This window comes from Macrotis lagotis, chromosome X (genome assembly GCF_037893015.1).
Source record: "Macrotis lagotis isolate mMagLag1 chromosome X, bilby.v1.9.chrom.fasta, whole genome shotgun sequence".
Taxonomy (NCBI): domain Eukaryota; kingdom Metazoa; phylum Chordata; class Mammalia; order Peramelemorphia; family Peramelidae; genus Macrotis; species Macrotis lagotis.
Window position 1 is genome coordinate 288446445 of NC_133666.1, and position 18709 is coordinate 288465153.

General features: G+C 33.7%; 1 protein-coding gene across 1 annotated transcript in view; it reads right to left on the reverse strand.

Moving 5' to 3' along the window:
• SPEF2 (sperm flagellar 2) overlaps nt 1-18709 on the reverse strand; it is a 374057-nt gene that overhangs the window by 261598 nt on the left and 93750 nt on the right. The window contains 2 exon segments of the mRNA XM_074206967.1: nt 813-1032; nt 15352-15520. Of these exon segments, the coding sequence (XP_074063068.1) occupies nt 813-1032; nt 15352-15520 (389 nt within the window).

Consider the following 18709-nt stretch of genomic DNA (forward strand, 5'->3'; position numbering starts at 1 on the left):
TATGCCCCATGATAATTTAAATACAAAAAGACATAAATATGCTTGATAACCTAAATATAAAACATAACTGTGAGCATCCTTTTAAAAAATAAAGATTGAAAAGAATTGTTTTGCACACTTGTGGTTATGAGAAAACTGAAAATGAAGAGATTAGAGGAAATCAAAAGATAAGATAAAATTTCAATTATGTAAAATCAAAGAAAACTTTTATACAAACAAAAAATGAAATCAATGCTGCAAAAATGAAAAGATAAATTTTAAACAAATAAATCACATCAAATATCTTTGCTTTGTGTTAGTATCAAATCACACAGAATTCTCAAATTCCAAAATATATAGGAAGTGACAAATTCAAAGTGTAATATTATGAAAAATTTTCAAGAGAGAAATTGCAAATCATCAACATCTTTTTGAAAAAAATTTCTCCAAATTTTTAAAAGCAAATTAAAACATCTCTGAGGTTTTATTTCACATTACTCAAGTTTTAAAAGATGATATAAGATGGAACTAATCAATTTTGTTGGAGTTGTTGGAAGACAGTGTTGGTAGACTGTCAACTAGAGGATCAATTACTCTGGAAAACAAGTTTGAATTGTACTAGAAAAATTACTCCCATTAATCCCACAATTGTGAGCGAAAAATATATAGGAAGGCACCAAACAAACTAAGATATTTTCAGTATCACTTCTTATAGCAGCAAAAGATTGAGAAAGCAAGTACCTTTGATTGAAGAAAGGCTGAAAAAATTTTTATATTAGGGAATTGGAAACAGTGTGACATAGTATACAATAGATATTAAGAAAACATACTACCTTCTTCTAAAATCTTCAGACAGCTGGTTTTTCCACTACATGTTTTTCCCAGCATGCACCCTTTAGTTGAAAAGGAAGGAATTTGACGTTCAACACTTATTGGATTAGGAGGGTGAACTTTTTCATTAACCATGCGAATTACATGGCCCAGTATGTTATTATTGGGAGGTAAGACAGAATCAGCCATTTCTTCTGGGAGGGTCCACTCTCCAGTGAAGTTCTACAAGAGATGTAAATGGGAAACATATTTAAATGTTTAATGATTTGTATAGCATATAATATACATGTCATATAATATGTTATATGTAAAATATTATAGATATGTAATATAGTAGATTTTTGTATTATATATGCAATTTATATTTTAATCACCTGAATCATGCATATAACATTCATAAATTCTTTCAGTAATTTTCATGAGTAAATAATACTCTGACTTGGAAATGAAAAATATAAAAAGAAACTAGAATGATCATAACACCATTTAAAGGGATTAATTGTATTATGCTACTTGTAGGTATGGATATGATGTAGAGAAGTCATTCAAAATGGATTGTAATAATTATTAGACAGGAGAAAATCTGTCAAGGTAAATACCAAAGAATAGCAATTCACCTAATACCTTACATAAAAGCAAAATTAATATGAAGTAATTAAAATTCAAAAATTTAGATCAAAAAGTAATATTTATAATTATACTTTCTATAAAGTACCTTTTTATTTGCATAGAAATACTTGGAAGAATATATCAGTATAATTATTCAAGTATTTCAAGTTAGCAACAACTTAATTTGAAGTTTTTAATGACTAATAAATGCAAAAGAAATAAAAATTAGTATAATTTATAAACATGTTTCCTATTTTTTTATCATATGAAAAGCTTCAAAACTCACCTTAGATTATATTGAATAAAGTTAGAAGCTATGAATTGTGTCAGTTTTATAGCACATTGATGAACTGATCTTTACATTGTAATCTGACAGTAAAAAAATATGAACCATTTTGATCATATTTTTAAGAGTATTTTTTATTTTGGCATATACAAAAAAGTAGTTTTATTCTATCATGTTATTGAAAAATCCAACAAAAATATCCAACAGCACAATCTTAAAAAAAAGGTTCACAAGTAATAAGCCCTGCTGACTTGGCATAGATATGTTCTCTCCTCTTCCCATATTATGCCCTTTCTTCATGGCTCTACATTCAAATTCTCTTTAGGTTAATCAAATATACATTAGCCTAATGAATTTTACTAATGTTATTATTGTTTTTCTAAGATAATTGCAGCTTCAAGGATTTTTTTAATCCCTCCTTCCCCATTAATAGGCTAAAAGATTAATAATATGTGCTCCTAGCAAAGAGTTCCTATGAAAACCTCAACATAAAAACTAGCATATGATGAAATTATTTAAAATCAGTAGTTTCATTTCAATTTTTTTAGTATTAATGTGACCTTGGAATTATAGTCTACATGATATGAAACATTTTCCAATCATTTTCGGAATGTGATTTCGTAGAGCAGAGTTATTTTAAAATTGTTTAAAATTCTAGATTATTGGCTAAAAATGGTAATTTTAGCAAACAAAACCAGTACAGTTATATAACAAGATTCAGACATGGAAGGGAACTTCAGATTCACTGAGGTTAATGATTTGTTATTAGGTGCCAACATTTTTTATCCTTTTTTAAAAGTTTTTTCAAGGCGGTTAAGTGACTTGCCAAGGCCAAGCAGCTAGGTAATTATCAAGTGTCTGAGGCCGGATCTGAACTCAGGGATTCCTGACTCCAGGGCCAGTGCTCTATCCATTGTGCAACCTAGCTGCCCCTATCCCTTTTTAAGCTATAAATCAAAGTTTCCAAGTTGTATTTTCAGTTCCTGGTTATTTCTCATTTTAGCTAATAAAGGATACATTAACGACTTAATATAAATATTGTGCCTATTTCCCAAAATATTTGTTCAGTGGTCAAGAGTCAATCCTATAGAACCTTTATTTTATTCTGTTCAACATATTTCACTGACAATCACCACTTCTTATATCTATGCATTATAAATGCATTAGATATTATATATTTCCTTGTGTTCATTTTCATTAGAAAGCCTCCTTAATCTCTTTGTTTCAATATCTGTCATACAAAATTCTTGTTTTAGCAAAGGAGACTATGTCATAAATTAAAATGTACTGAAAATAATTACATATTTTTGTTCCAATATCTTTATATGCTATCACTGGAAATAATATTTGTAAACCTTAACTAGGAAACTATTTATTCAAGAAATGAATTTTCTTTTTTTTTAATTGGGGGGCGGCTAGGTGGCGCAGTGGGGGGGATGGAGTCAGGAGTACCTGAGTTCAAATCCAGCCTCAGACACCTAGCTGTTTGGCCTTGAGCAAACCACATAACCCCATTTGACTTGCAAAAAAAATTGTGAAACATTTGTTTTTATTTAATATAAGTTTGCTGGTTTAATAACATGAAATCTAACTAGGGAAAACATTTTATAGCTAGAAAGGTCCTTAGAAACAGTCTAGTCTGAACTTTCTTTTGCAATTGAAAACTGATACCCAGAAAGGTGAGAAGTTAGTTCATTGACATGTTACCTAGTAGCAGAGAGAGGATTAAAATCCAGGCCCCCTGACCCCCAATGAAATACTCTTTTCTATGACATGTTGCTACTTATTATCCAAAATTCTTTCACTTTACATTGCATGGTCTTCATTATATAATTTCCCCTTAGTCTATACTCATTATCTGAAGTATTTTTAATTACACACAAAATGTATCTATATGTATCAAAATGTTTACCAGCTTCTGATTTAATATAGCTTTTATGTTCTAAACTTAAAAACAAACCAAAAAAAACAAAAAGAAAAAGGATTTATGTTGTTAGTCAAAGGCTAGGCAACAAACCAAAAAGATGACCAAATATATATATATATATATATATATATATATATATATATATATATATATATATATATATATATGTATATAATCTGTAATAATCTTCCAGAAGAGCAAATTCTATTCCCCTTGTTGATACTTGACTCACCTAAACAGAAACTAATGTCTGTGGATCTTCCACTTCTTCTCTTCCAACCCCTTCATCCCTATGTATATATTAGGAAATATAAACAGCAAAAAATACAGATTCCACACAAGACTGAGGTCACAATCTTCCTCACTAATAGCACTCCTGAGGACCCTAGTCACACTCTGTCTTTGTTGACCTTGCCTTACTTTGTTGGATCTGTTCTTCCCTATTTTATTGTATGGCCCAGACCTCTGCCATGTTTGGGACTGACTTCCACCCGTATAAATTAAATGATCTTTTGGCAGACATGTAACCTCCATGGAACTGTGGTATTCGTCAAACCCTTCCTACTTATCTGGATCACCATTTCTGTTGTTTTCTTGTCTGTTAATTGTCACCATTTTTTGATTTGAGTTTCCCAAGCCTGCTGCCTTGGCCCCCCACCTAGTAGTATAAGAAACCCATAGAGTTAATCTATACTCAGAATAAGGATGCAGACTTGTGGGCTAAGGTCCACATGTTCCAGTTGTCCTCATTGCCCAAAATTTGCCTAGTTGCACCACTTCATAATTGCAAAATGATAAGGACTGCACTGATTGTTAACAGATTCAGTAAGATGTAAGGTAAAGAGCCCTGGAGACTGGAGACATCTCTATTCCCATGCTGAATATTAAACATGAGCAAAACTCTTGAACTTTGCAAGTTTCTCTTTTCTCATTTATAAAAATGGAATAATAATATTTGTTCTATCTACCTCATAGGAAGAGTCTGCAAATGTTTAAATGGCACATAAAGGAGAATGTCGTTATGTTCTAGTAATCCATGCTGTCAGCTTTACCCTATCCACCCTTTATCCCCATGCCTCTGGCCTTGATGTGAAGATTTCTCAACTCCTGGAGAGAATATTCTGGTTTGGGACCTATACCACTGTTGAGGCAGATTTCATTTGGCTCAGGTTGTAATCCTGAAGGTGTGGAAGGGCGATCTCTTCAAGTAGGCATAAATCACAGGTTTTTTCTGATCATGCTAAGAACAAGTGCATATAGGCAGTACATATATTTTATTTTGTTGTTTTTTTTAGTTTTTGCAAGGCAACAGGGTTAAGTGGCTTGCCCAAGACCACACAGCTAGGTAATTATTAAGTGTCTGAGGTCAGAATCGAACTCAGGTACTCCTGACCTCAGGGCCGGTGATCTATCCACTGAGCCACCTAGCTGCCCCTGATAGTACAGATATTTTCATTTTAGGCAGGGGATCAATTTAGTGACTGAAGATGAGCATGCTTGAGCCAATAAATTCAGATTTAAAGGACTTTCTTCATTTCTGGTATATTACTACTTGACCAAATACCCGCTGGAAAGGAGAAAAGCCTTGTAGGGTCCTCATCATTAGCAGCATGGATTGGGGATACAACTAATGCTCTGGAAAAGACTTAAGTAATGTCAGGGCTAGTACTCAGACACTGTGAAGGCATGTTATTCTATAATTAGTGCATATTTATATCTGTTCAGCTGGGGTATTCTGTAAGGTCTGACACCATTTGGTTCCTATTTTCTTCTACTAGAAAATTATAGAAGCTGATACCAGGATTCCTTCCTCTTCCCATCCACAACATTTGAGTGAATATGAGAAATATTTTATTCATTAAAAACTTGAAAGATTCTGGAACTTCATGCAAGTAGATAGTGTAGTAGATGGGAGTATTATTAGACCTGGAGGAAAAAAGTCTGAGTTCAAATCTAGTCTCAGACATTTAGTAGTTGTGTGATTTTGAGCAAGTCATTTTACCTCTATTTCCTCTATACAGTTTCTTCATCTATAAAATGGGTATGACAAAACATCCTACCTCCCAGAGTTTTTGTGAAGAAAAAAATAAGGTACTATTTTTAATGTGCTAATGTCTCTCCTTTCTCTCTCCCATTCTCTCTCTCTCTGTCTGTCTGTCTGTCTCTCTCACTTAAAGAGAATCTTCTACAAATTCAGGATATATATATATATATATATATATATATATATATATATATGTATATATATATATAGTCATATAAACATGTATGTGTAGATGTGTTTGTAAATATTATGTATAATATTTAACTATACTACTAATAACTAGTATTGTTTGAGAGCAAGTAACCTTTACTGTAAAATATCATAGGCTGCTAGAATTTGGAAATCCTCCTTCCTCTTTCTTCCCTCCATCCTATAATTTCATTATTATTATTATTATTGTTGTTGTTGTTGTTGTTGTTATTGTTATGATGATGATGATTATTATTATGATTATGATGTTGTCTTTTTGAAGAACCACATATAATCTGCCCCTCTACCTGGGGATATTATATGTAATAAGTAGTGACTTAAAAATCTCTGGAACTATTACCCTTAATATGGTTTCTCTCTATTTAGTATTAATCTTTAAACATTATAGTTATAATTCAAATACAGATAAATCAGATTCTTTATTTCCCAAGAACCCTGTAGTTTCTTGGCTATGTCTTCATACTTCCATAATCCTATAGTCTGGCTCATCTTTTCCTTTATGATAGAAAGTATACATAGAAAGAGTACCTCCAAGCCACCTGACACATTGGATGGTATGTCCAAAAGAAATATGGGTCCAAGTCAATGACAACCTTAGACAAAAAGTCTTCTATATATGAAGATTTCCAGAAAAATCCTTAAACAGATTGCTGAAATAGTTTCATCATAATGGCTACATGATTGCCTTTTAGACTTCAAACACAATCTCAGGGATCTTTTATGCAATATTATTCGAATTTACCTATGTAAAGTTGGAATCAGAGGCTTCCTAAGTTATCTTCTAACCCCCCACAAAAAATTAGGTTCATTTGAGGGGTTTTTGTATAGAAGAATAATATTGTTTTTATATTTTATATAATATAGTAGAGAACATTTCTTATAAAAATGAAAATGAAGGACTGTGTCCTCACATTGATCATAATCAGTTTATCAACATTCATTCTCCCTTATTCCAGAGAACAAGTCACCTAACAGTTTATCATATTATTCCTCTGAAGACCCTTCTAACTGAGTCTGGATGCATAAGGGCAAAAAAGTTGAAAGTGGTATTTTAAAATTTAACACTGGGGCTTTTCTAATACATTACTAGATTATGATCTGGAATTTTCTGTCACGTTTCTGTAAACAAATCCTTGGGCTACTTTCTAGCCATGAGTCTTTATGAAACATTGATGTTTTCATCACATTATTCAGTTGATAAAGAACATTTCTACCATGATACAAACATTCCCTGTAAACAGGTTCTTATGAAATATATCCAAAGTCACTAGTTATACACTCACTTAGCATGATTTGTAATTTAAAAAATTAATTTTTCTATGGATGACATTAAATGTCACCAACTAAAGCACAGGGGGTGCAGTACTGTCTTAGTTCAACAAATTCTAGATGTGAATTTTCTCTGTATAATAACCATTACCATATTTTTAATGGCCATCTGGTTTTATTGGACTTATGTAAGCTAATTTGCTATTAACCAGTCCTTTCCTTCCAGTATTTGCCCATTCAAATTCTAACCTCTCTCAAAGCCAAGTTTAAATGCCACTATCTCCATTAAACCTTCCCTGATATTCTCAACTAGAAGTGCTCTTTCCTCTATACTTTATCACATTTTGTTTATCTCTCTCTTATGAATTTAATCAACTTACTACAATTTTATTGGAGCTATACACACCTACACTGCTCTCCACCCCCATTCCCCTGAGGATTGAGGGCTATGTCTTATTTTGGGATCTTCCTTAGTACCTATCCACATAGTTTATATAGAATAAATGTTTAAATGGTTTCATTTTTGTTGAAGCTAGTTTTCCTTGTCAGTCAATAGTTTAGTACCTTTGAATTATGGGACTTTTTTAAAAGGGGACAGAGAACTGAAAATTGACACCAGAACTTATGTTCTAAACCCTTTTGATGATTGACATCTATTGACACCTTTTTGAAAACAAGCAGCCTTCACTGTAAAATATCATAGGCTGTTAGAATTTAGAAAATCCTCTTTCCCCTTTCCTCCCTACACCCCATCAAAAGTAGCCACCATCTCAAGCTAAATGACTGTGTTCTATTCATGTTATTATTTAACTTTTTGAGTAACATTTCACCTAAGCCCTCAGGTTAGAAAGACAAACTTCTTTCTTGCCAAGTGGAGACAAATCTGCAGCAAGATACAATATACCCATGGTTCCTAATATTTGTGAACTTCCTTAGAAGCAACCACACTGTTGATATTTTCAGATAAAGTCCTATTCTCAGGAGTTGGATGTGATGTGTTGGAAGAAAATTTTTGTCAAAGATATCATGTGACAAATTAATCTTTGTTATCTTCTAGGAGTTCTTATTCCATAAAGGTATGGCATGTATTTTCCTTGCTTCAATTTAGTCTTAAAGTCTGTAGCTATGACCAAAGGTGGAAAATAAGAACCCCAAGAGACACAACAATCAATCAGCACATATTCTAGTGGCCCATTGATGTGACAACTCTGTCTGAACTAAGGTTTGCAAAAAGGTCCTCAAGTGGTCAATGCCGAATATCACAAATCATTAAGATTTTCTTTTTGGTCTTCCCTCATACCACAGTCATTTTGGTGGTGGTATATTTATTCATTAAGCAAAGAACATCTAATTTTTTCATGAACCCTTATCACAGGGCTTCTGTTGGAGCATTTGAGATAATGAATCAATTAGGGAGTTATAAAATCATTGTCTTGTCATGGTGAGGACCCCTCATGAAGAGAACCCAGTGAGTATGGAATTCATAATTTTCTCTAACTCCATTCAGAAGCATGATATCAGGAATGAAGGCAATGAATTATGGAAATAATCTAAGGCTGGGATATAACAGAAAGATACAATAAAGGGGCAAGAGACTTTAGAAAAATGATAGTATATACTTTGAATGTTTGCCAAGGGATCTGATCTTAAGATCATAAGGAGAAGAGAGTATAGCTAGTTAGGGAGTGATGGCATGGGAAAGAATAGAAGAGGATGAAAAAACAAGTTTGGAAATAGTTCACGAAAATAGAAGTGGCAGGTATATATGGCTTATGACAAGATCAAGAGCATGGCCATCTATATGTGCTACTGTGATAAGGTGGAGAAGTATGGTCATGGGAAATGAGCAAAATGAAGAACTTTGAGGGATTAACAAATCTATTAGTTTGAGAGCAGGAATTGAAGAGTGGAGAAAGTCTATTAGTAAAACAATATAATCTGAGGAAGGAAGGAGAATGTCCTGGAGTTTGTTAGAAAATGGTTATTAGAGTGGTAGGTATGAACTGAATAAAAAGTTTCCCCTAGGTTACTGAGTAAGCAAGAAAGAGTATTTTAGTTTCTCTTCTACAATTGGTGAGTGAGGGGAATGAATGAAAATATAACCAGGGATAGAAAGATTATCAGGAAAACTGCCATCATTAGCAAGAAAAGGTTTAAAATGAAATCTATTTTGTTATGGAGTACATATTCTAGAGAACACAGGATTGGGAGCTTTAGAGGGAGGTGGGGGCTTAAAGAGGGAGTGATTAAAGACATAATTGGGGTAGAGATGGAGAATGGATTCGAACAGGGATGACACATTTGAAAAGAAATTGTCATAATATCTCCAAGATAACTTAAGAGAAATGTGAACAGGATAATAGTACAGATCACTGTATTCAAAAATAATTAAATGGCTAAAGTCAAAGAGTAACAGTTAATAGATTCAGGGATAATGGAAGTGAAGCCTCTAGAAAATGTCCTTAAACCCAGCACTACATTCATTTGGATCTGAAAAGGACCTTAAGTGGTCAGTGAATGATAGACAGAAGGTTTAACACATTTTGATAGGGCTAAAAAGTTGTGAAGCATCTTGGATTACAGGTTAGAGATTCCAAAAGATTTCTATTAAGCTAGAATAATGTTTATTCTAATATTTTCATGTTTTGCTATTTTGGATTCCCATGTTCTCCTCAATATGGGCATTTTTTTCATAGACAAAGATAATAGCCTATGCAGATCTGCTCATTCTGTGCAATTATTATCTGCATTCTTCTAAATTTCCTCCCCTGGAGAACCTACAGTACAGGAAGCAGTGTCATTGCAGACTTAAAGTCTAATTCTTCCCAACTTCCTTATTTTCCAAATGAAGAAACTGAGGTATTAAGAGGTTATATGACTTTTCTACATAGTATTGGGCATCTGGATGACTCAATGGATGAAATTCTGTGGCTTCAATCAGGAAGACTCATCTTTTTGAGCTCAAATACAATCCCACATACTTACTAGCTGTGCAGCCCTGGGGAAGTCACTTAACCCTATTTACCTCAGTTTTTTCATCTATAAAATGAGCTGGAGAAAAAAATAGCAGATCACTCCAGTGTCCTTCCTAAGAAAACTTCAGATGAGGTCACAAAGATTTGGACATGACTGAAATGAATGAACAACAGAAAGGGTAACATAGGTTATTATAAATACCTGAGTCAAAGTTCAAAACAAAGTCTTCCTGACTCCATGTCCATCACTTTACACCCTAAACCATGATACATGGCAATTGGTACAGAGTCAGTAACCTATTTCTTCTAGTTACTCTTTAAAACACTTTAATAATGAAGTTTGGGGTTTTCAGGCAAAAAATATTTCAAGGTCATTTTCTACAGTCCTTTGAGAGAGAACTGCGAAGCCCAGCTTCTAACCAATAGGCTAGAAATGATATTTACTCTTTCTCTCTTCTTATGTAGAACGTCATGGCTTTTAGGAATAGATATTGATTTCTGTTTTCCTATATCTAGACCTCCATACAGATAAATTAGATGAAAGCAGAAATGTGGATAGTGGATAATAGATTAAAGAGGGTTTCTTCCTTTGGAAAATCAGACTCAGAGTTATTGGGAGCAGGGAGTGTTTTTTTTTTCTTTTTCTTTTTTCCCCCTTTCATTGTATCCTTAGTGTTTAGTACAGAACTTAAACCACAGCAGGCACTTAATAAATACTTGCTGTTGACAGTCCAAGAGACTATTACAATTCATGTTTATATTTCATGCTGAGTAATGCTTCTACTTTTCCATTTACTAAATCTGACTAAAATATCTTTAAGCTAGCATCACCTTTAAGCTAGCAATGCATCAACTAATAACCATAGTTCTAGCTATAGAGAAAGTTATTAGGGAGCATGGAGTTGATAAGTTATTGATGTGATTAAGTAAGCCATCAGAAATTTAGACTATCAGGAGAAAAGTGAAACCACCCATAAAGTGGTATAATCAAGGTTTCAGTGATGCCAGTTCTTTGAAGAACAGTATCCTTTCCTCTTCCTTCCCTCCCCTTTCCCCTCCCCTCCCTTCCCCTTCCCTTCCCTCTTCCCTTTCCTTCCCTCTTTTCTTTCCTTCCCTCCCTCCCCCTCCCATCCTGTATTCTGCTGAGATCATACAGTGATTCAAGAATTGTGCCACATTTTAGGAAGAATATTTGAAATTTGGAAAATAACCAGGCCATAAGGAAGGGCCAAGAAATCATGCCATTTAAGGAGAGGTTGAAGGAACTGGGAATGCTCAGTCCAGAGAAGAGAAAAATTAATGATTATTCTCCTCAAATATTTCAAGGGCTGTCTTTAGAAAATAAAAGAAATTTTTTTTCTTCTTGGCTCCAGGAGACAAAACTGGGAACTTTGGGTAGGAGGAGGAGACTCTGTTCAGGCTACATTTAAGAACCATAAGAAATAACTTTCTAACAATAAGCCATTTAAAAGTTAAATGAACTGCTTCTGGTGTAAGCACTTTCCTCTCACTTGAAGACTTCAGATAAAAGGCTGAACAGCTCCTAGTTAGGGATATTGATACTCTATAGGTATGGGTTGGACTACAGAATATTATAAGCTCATTGCAATTCACAGAATTTCTAAATGTCAGTGTTTTCTTTTCATATTTCATCCACTTCATTTCTAATTGTAGGTTTAGTTTTACATACTCAGGATCCAATCCAGTTCTTGGGCAAGGACTCTAGACTCAATCAAGAAGCTCCACATAAAGCTGCTGTTAAACCTCATCCACATTTATAGCAATGCAAAAGTCAAAATAATTTATCTTTAAAATTTATCTTTAAAATTGATATCATTTAATTTTTTTAGGTTTTTTTTTTTTTTTGCAAGGCAAATGGGGTTAAGTGGCTTGCCCAAGGCCACACAGCTAGGTAATTATTAAGTGTTTGAGACCGGATTTGAATCCAGGTATTCCTGACTCCAGGGCCAGTGCTTTATACACTACACCACCTAACTGCCCCCCAAATCATTTAATTTTAAGTGAGATCATTACCTAATAGATGAAACACAGTGGCATAGTGGATAGAGCACTAGTGGATAGACCAATCTTCCTAATTTCAAATTTGACTAGCTATGTGACCTTGGGCAAGTCATTTAACCCTGTTTGCTTCTTTTTCCTCATCTGTAAAATGAGCTGGAGAAAGAAAGCAAACCACTCTAGTTTAATCTGCTAAGAAAAACCCAAAGGGCTTCAAAATCAGACGCTACTGAAACAACTGTAAAAACAACTCTAAAAAATGGTTCCAACTTGAGGTATAGTATTGTTTCATTAGTAAGTCAACTCCTAATGACTCCTGAATTAGAAAAGCCTACTCTTAATACATGATATTTGATGGTGATGCAAGAACTTGATTTAGGAATTAAACATTATTAATGAATATTTATTAATGGTATTTATGATTTTTTCAGGGGAAAAAGACTTTTCAGATTTTTAACTTTCAAACTTGATTGATGCTTTATGTGGTAGGAGCATCAGTCACTTAATAGTCAATAAACATTTATTAAGCACTTACTAGATGCCAGACATTGCTAAGCACAGAAAGAATTTTAAAAAGACCCTTTAGTAACAGTAAAGTTGTGAACATGATAAAACTATTACCAATTTCAGATTTTTCTTATTTCAAAATTTAAGGAATATGATCTTTATTATTTTGGTCTAGGCACTTGCTTCATCCAAACTGCAGTATCTCAGAACTGGAAGGAATTTAAGAGGCCATCTGGTCTAAATTGTATCTAAATAAGAATCTCTTCTATAGCATGCTTAATAATTGGTCATCCAACCTTTGTCTGAAGACCCCTAAATGAGGGAGAACCTATTATATCCCAAGGCTGTCCATTCTAATTTTGAATAGTTCTAATTACTAGGAGTTTTTCCTCCCCTCTCCCCCCCCCCATATCAAGCCAATGTGTCTTATTAAATTTCTACCTATTGTCCTCTAATGTCCAAAGAGAATAAGTATAATCCTCTTTACACATGACAATCCTACAAATTCTTGAAGGCAGTTAATATGTGCCTCTAAATCTTTTCTGCAGGCTAAAATTCCTAATTTCTTTGAGGTTTTCAGATGAACTATAGAACCTTCACCATCCAAAATGCCCTCCAGTTTAATGCTGTCCCTCCAGATATGGGACAACCAAGGCAATACCTTGAAGGACCCATTATCTCCCTTTCACTAAACACTCCATCTGTCCGTGTAATGTAAGGTCACATTGACCTTTAGCAGCTGATCTACAGTAGCTATGACCCAAACCTTCCTTACTTATTATCAAGTGGATAATGAGGAACTCTGAACCAGCTGATTTTCATATGGCATATACAGAGTCCATCACTAGGTCCTTACTCAAAGCCTTTCCAGTTTCATCTAACCTGCCAGAACTTTTGTTCTATTGAAAAAAAAAAAACCTAGAGAATGCAACAACATAATAAAACATCAAAATAGGACAGTAGTGAATATTGTGCTTTCTCATTTGTTAGAAATCTTTTCCATGTTCATCTATTATACGTTGCTCTAACTGGGTGAGCTAAAAGATATACAATTACTTGATTCATTAAAAAAAATAACGGAAGTAATTAACTGTTTTACTAGCCAACCCACAAGATTTTGCTGGAGTCTTCTTATAACAACTCTATAGCTTATCAAGGACTCTTCAAACAAACTCTAAATCAGGTCATGTGATATCTTTTATCAGGTGGAAATATAGGGCATGACTATCAGCTTCATTTTTACTCATTTGCTCAGATAAGATTTGATCTCCAATGAGTTTAAATTCTAAAAACAATGGGATTTTGACACAGAGTAGTTTTCTCAAAACAAACTTTACAATGCAAATAAAACAAATGTACACATTACTTTTTAAATTTTATTTTCTTTCAAAGCAAAGTTATTTTACAATTTGACCTATCTGTACCATGAACTAGAACTTCTGAAGACAACTTTCATTTTTAGAAAAACAGCAAAGGTAGCACTACCAGACACTTACTCCTAACAAAAGCTGATAATTTTCTGCAAAAGCAAGCATACCTGTTGGTTTAGGATGTGGGTTAAAAAAAAGTATATTACTGTGGTTAGCATTTCACACTCACATACATACAGATACACAGAAATATTTACTAAACTAAAACCTGTGTGCTAAATACCTTGACTTACTATTAAAATAAGAAAGCAGAATGTTTACATTTAGATGTTTTGGCAATATAATAAAATTAATTTTCACTGTAATAAGCACAATATTGTAAAACCTAATATTTAACTATCTTGTAAAAAGAGAGCTTTTACAAAGTCTAGTACAGTCTATCACTAGTTATCAGACTTTTGATTTGGTTTACATCAAAATACTTCTGTAGAATTTGTTCAAATAATTCTAGAAATTCATATGAATTCAACTTTGAGGTATGATTAAAATTTAGCTCCACAGCATTTTTGAAACATATGTTTCATTTTCTCTTTCCCCTGATATTAGTAACTTCTTTTTTTAGGGCTCAACAACATGGTGATGTTTTACCCTACCTACTTGGGAGCCTAATCATCTTCATTTTTCTTTGTTAAAGCCATGTTATTTCTCTTCTGAAATTTCCCTTTATTTGAAATTGGACTCAATAGCCCATATCTCTGGTTCAGCCCACTTGCCCAGGTTTGATTCCTTTATCCCTTCTCTCTGCCTATAATTGCTGGTCAGTTGCTACTGTATCCTATATCTTCTTACCAGTTTAAATTCATGCTAATAATTATATCTTGATAGTCTCTTCAAATCTCTCTACAGAAATAAGTGACTTGTCGTTTTGAATTTACTACCAAATAGATTTCATGGGGCTATCTAAAACAATGGAAAATGATAGTTTTACAACAATGTAAAAACTGAAATCTAGTCACCAAGATTTATGAATATGCTTTCTTTACCTTGAAATACATTGAAACCATAACTCCTTTATGATGATTAAATTTCAAAATGGTACTGATACAACATCTCTACTTAATTACTTTAATTACACAATTAAAAAAGAAAACTGACCAAGAAGTCATGTGAACTTGTAGTACCATGTTGGTTGATTCCTATTTAAAAAATTAAACACGATCAATGTACCAAAATCAAGTGAATACATCACAACAAATTATTGAATGATAAAAAGAAACTGTTTTATTTAAGCAATTTCCTTTAATTTTCCTACATTAGGTGGGTACCTTGTACTCCTCATAATCATTGTCATCTAGCAAATTCCTCTTGGACAGTTCTACTAGTTGTTCTGAAGTAAAACGAGATGGTAGGTGGTCAATGGAGGCTTGTTCATAAATTGGTTTCCCACTAAAAAACAGCTCCTTCCAATCGCGCATAATTTTAACTGGAATAAGACTACCGAAAGAAAAAAAAAACCCAAGAGATAAATTAGAAACAACTTAAATACTCACTTGGAATAAAGTCTTTTTGTTATGCTAATGTCATTCAAGGACTATAACTATAAAGTGATAAATGTCTACAAAAGAAGGAAAATACTACTACACTGTGTTATATAGGTGTTTCTGTCTGTTAAACATAATTTAACAAATGACAAGAGTAACATTGCCTATCCGAAGTAGCCAATTCAACTGAACAAAATTGGGCAAGCCTCAAAGTACAAAACCCAGTTATAGGAGGGTGAATGAGAAAGGAATAGTGTTTAGATACTAAACCATGCTTATAAAATTTATGATGTATCAGGGGATAAAAGAAATAGGATTATTTACATATGTTAGTGTAGATGTAAGTGTGTGTGTGTGTGTGTGTGTGTGTGTGTGTGTGTGTGTGTGTATTGCATTAGAGAGGTAAAAACAAAACACTTAGGGACACACAGCCAGTAATCTTACTTCAAGAAATAAATATTTTTAACAATTTTGTTTCACAATTTGCAAATTGAAGAGAACTTTCTAAGTGTTTTAATTCTAATACATTTTTTTCTCATCATGACAGCAATATATTAGCAGTTGCCTTACATTGGATGTTTTTAGTGCCCAAGACTTGTTCTCTATTGTTTAATGAAGAAAGTTTAGACTCCTAAGACTGGCACCCTAGACTTTCCAAAATATGGTATCATCCTAGCTTTGGTCATGTTCCCCCCTATGATGCTGTTTTATTGTCTTTGCTTGTGAAGTATATTTCTGTGTTAAGCTCTAACTCAAATGCAAACATTTTCATGAAGCCTTCTTCCCTTCCAATTCTTTTATTATAATTTTTGCCTACCTCATTTTTCCAACTTCTTATAGCCTTTGCTTTGTATCTTTTAAATGCAATTATCATATCTTCTTTGAATAAGTCATCTTTATTTGTATTGCATTTCTTTATCGAACCATCTTTACCATAAGATCAAGTACTATATCTTTTAGAATCCCTTTCAAATTTTGGCACATTTCTCTGAATAAAATATACATTTAATGTTATTTCTTGTTAGGCTTAAAAAGTACCAAATTTTAACCTTAATTTATACATATATACACACACACATATATGTGTCATGACATCTTTCATAACAAAAGTTTCAAAACTATCATTGGCTTATATAAAAGATGACAATTTATATTTTGCCAATACTTAACATTTGCAGTCAATACCATCCTTTTCAGTTATTTGACGATTCTATTTGCTTCTTCAATAAAGTCAATTTGGGATTGTGATGTGAAATGCACACACACAAACACACACACATACATACATAGTTACAAAGCAAAGGAAAATATCTATGTAGATGACATCTACCCAATAAAATACAAAGACAACCTGAGATGGGTTTCTCACTTCTCTGCAGGCTGATATAATCTTAGCTTGTATATATATATGTATATATGTATATATAACAACTAGATTTCAATTGCCTACTATCATATCAGTACCTTTGTAATCACACAGTTCTTTTCTCCACAGATTCACAAGGTTTTACAAAGATAGAAGATAATATTGCTGAGTTCAGTGGGTACGTCTGGAGAGGGGAGTACACAAAGGTAAATCACTTGAAGTGAGTATGACTGGATGCAGGCTATGAAAGACTTGAAATATTAAACTAAAGAATTGATAATTTATCTTAGAAGGCATTGAAAATCCTAAAACATAAATATATAGTCAGATCTGTGATTTGATGGGTACCAAGGGGGAGGATAAACTGAAGAATGGAGAGATTGGTAGTAGAGGAGTCAGGCAGATGGGAAAGGTGAAGTAATGAGGAAGGTGGTAAAAAAGGACTGTTTTGGGAGGTCAGGGTGCTCATGAGACTTAACAGAAGAGAGATTGCTGATTTAGGGAAATGAAAGAAAATAGTTGGAAAATCTACTTTGGTGTTAGTAAATTAATCTTGGGATACATTTTTACAGTTTCTTTGCTAGGATTTTACTTAAAATTACAGAAGATACTGTCAAGGGTTTGTCTAGAAAAGGAAACATGTTAGTGAGAATTTCTTTCTTCTCCAGATGCTCTTGAGCCATCCATTTGATCAAATGGGAGGCTCTAGCAATAGGAAAGACAAGAGATAATGAGGGCTGGACCATAGCCAGATAAAGTGACAGAAGGGGACCGATGTGAGAGATGTTGTGTAGGCAGCAGCTGACTGGATGTGGAGGAGGGGTGATAAAGGAGAGAGAAAAATTGAGGTTTGCTTTGAGGTTGCAACTATTTGTGACTGGAAGGATGATGGTTAGCTAAAAATAAAAAAAATGAAGTTTAGAGGAAAGATAGCTTTAGAAGAAAGATAATTTCATTTTGGATACAATGAATTTGAGATGTCTATCATATATTCAGTTATGTTCAGAGAACTAAGATAAAATATAAAAATTATAATAGTGCAAGAAATTAATCAATGAGAGGTAGCATGTGGTGGCTTGTAGGCTAACTTTGGAGTGAAGCCAACTTAGGTCGAAATTCCACTATTAAACAGACAAGTCCCTAATCCTGTGAATGTTTAATGATTATAAGTTACAATGGAGAGCCAAGATGGCAATAAGAGGCAATCTAGTCGAACTCTTTCAACATCCTCTCCAAACAGCTTTAAAATAACATCTCAAATCAAATTTTGGACAGTCAGAGACAACAAAAGGTCAAAGTGAGATATTTTTCCAACTTAAGAACATTTAAAGGTCTCCAGGAGAAGTTGTACCAATGGGGTGAAAGCTTATATGGAACCCAGACATGGGGTTGCTGCAGCTTCAGGAGCCCACAGCCCAGAGATGGTGAGGAATTTGGACAAATACTCAGAAAGAAATTTCAGGGGCTCCTGGGTATGGCTGTCACTGACCAGCAACTCTTTTGCCCATATATACTTTAGGGTTATAGTTTTAAGGCAGAGAGGAGTCTGGGGTTTGGTCACAGGATAGCATGAGGTCTTGGTCACAGTTCTAAGGCAAAGAGATGCTGTTGATTGTAGCTGCAGAGGACTGGAGTCCTTCCTGGGTAAGGACTAGAGTGAAGATTAGGAGAGCAGTGACTATACCCCTCTCAGGATCATATGACATTGAAAAAAACAAAAAAATTCTTGCAGACTCCCAGAACTAATTCTATGAACAACAGCACGTAAAAGCCTAA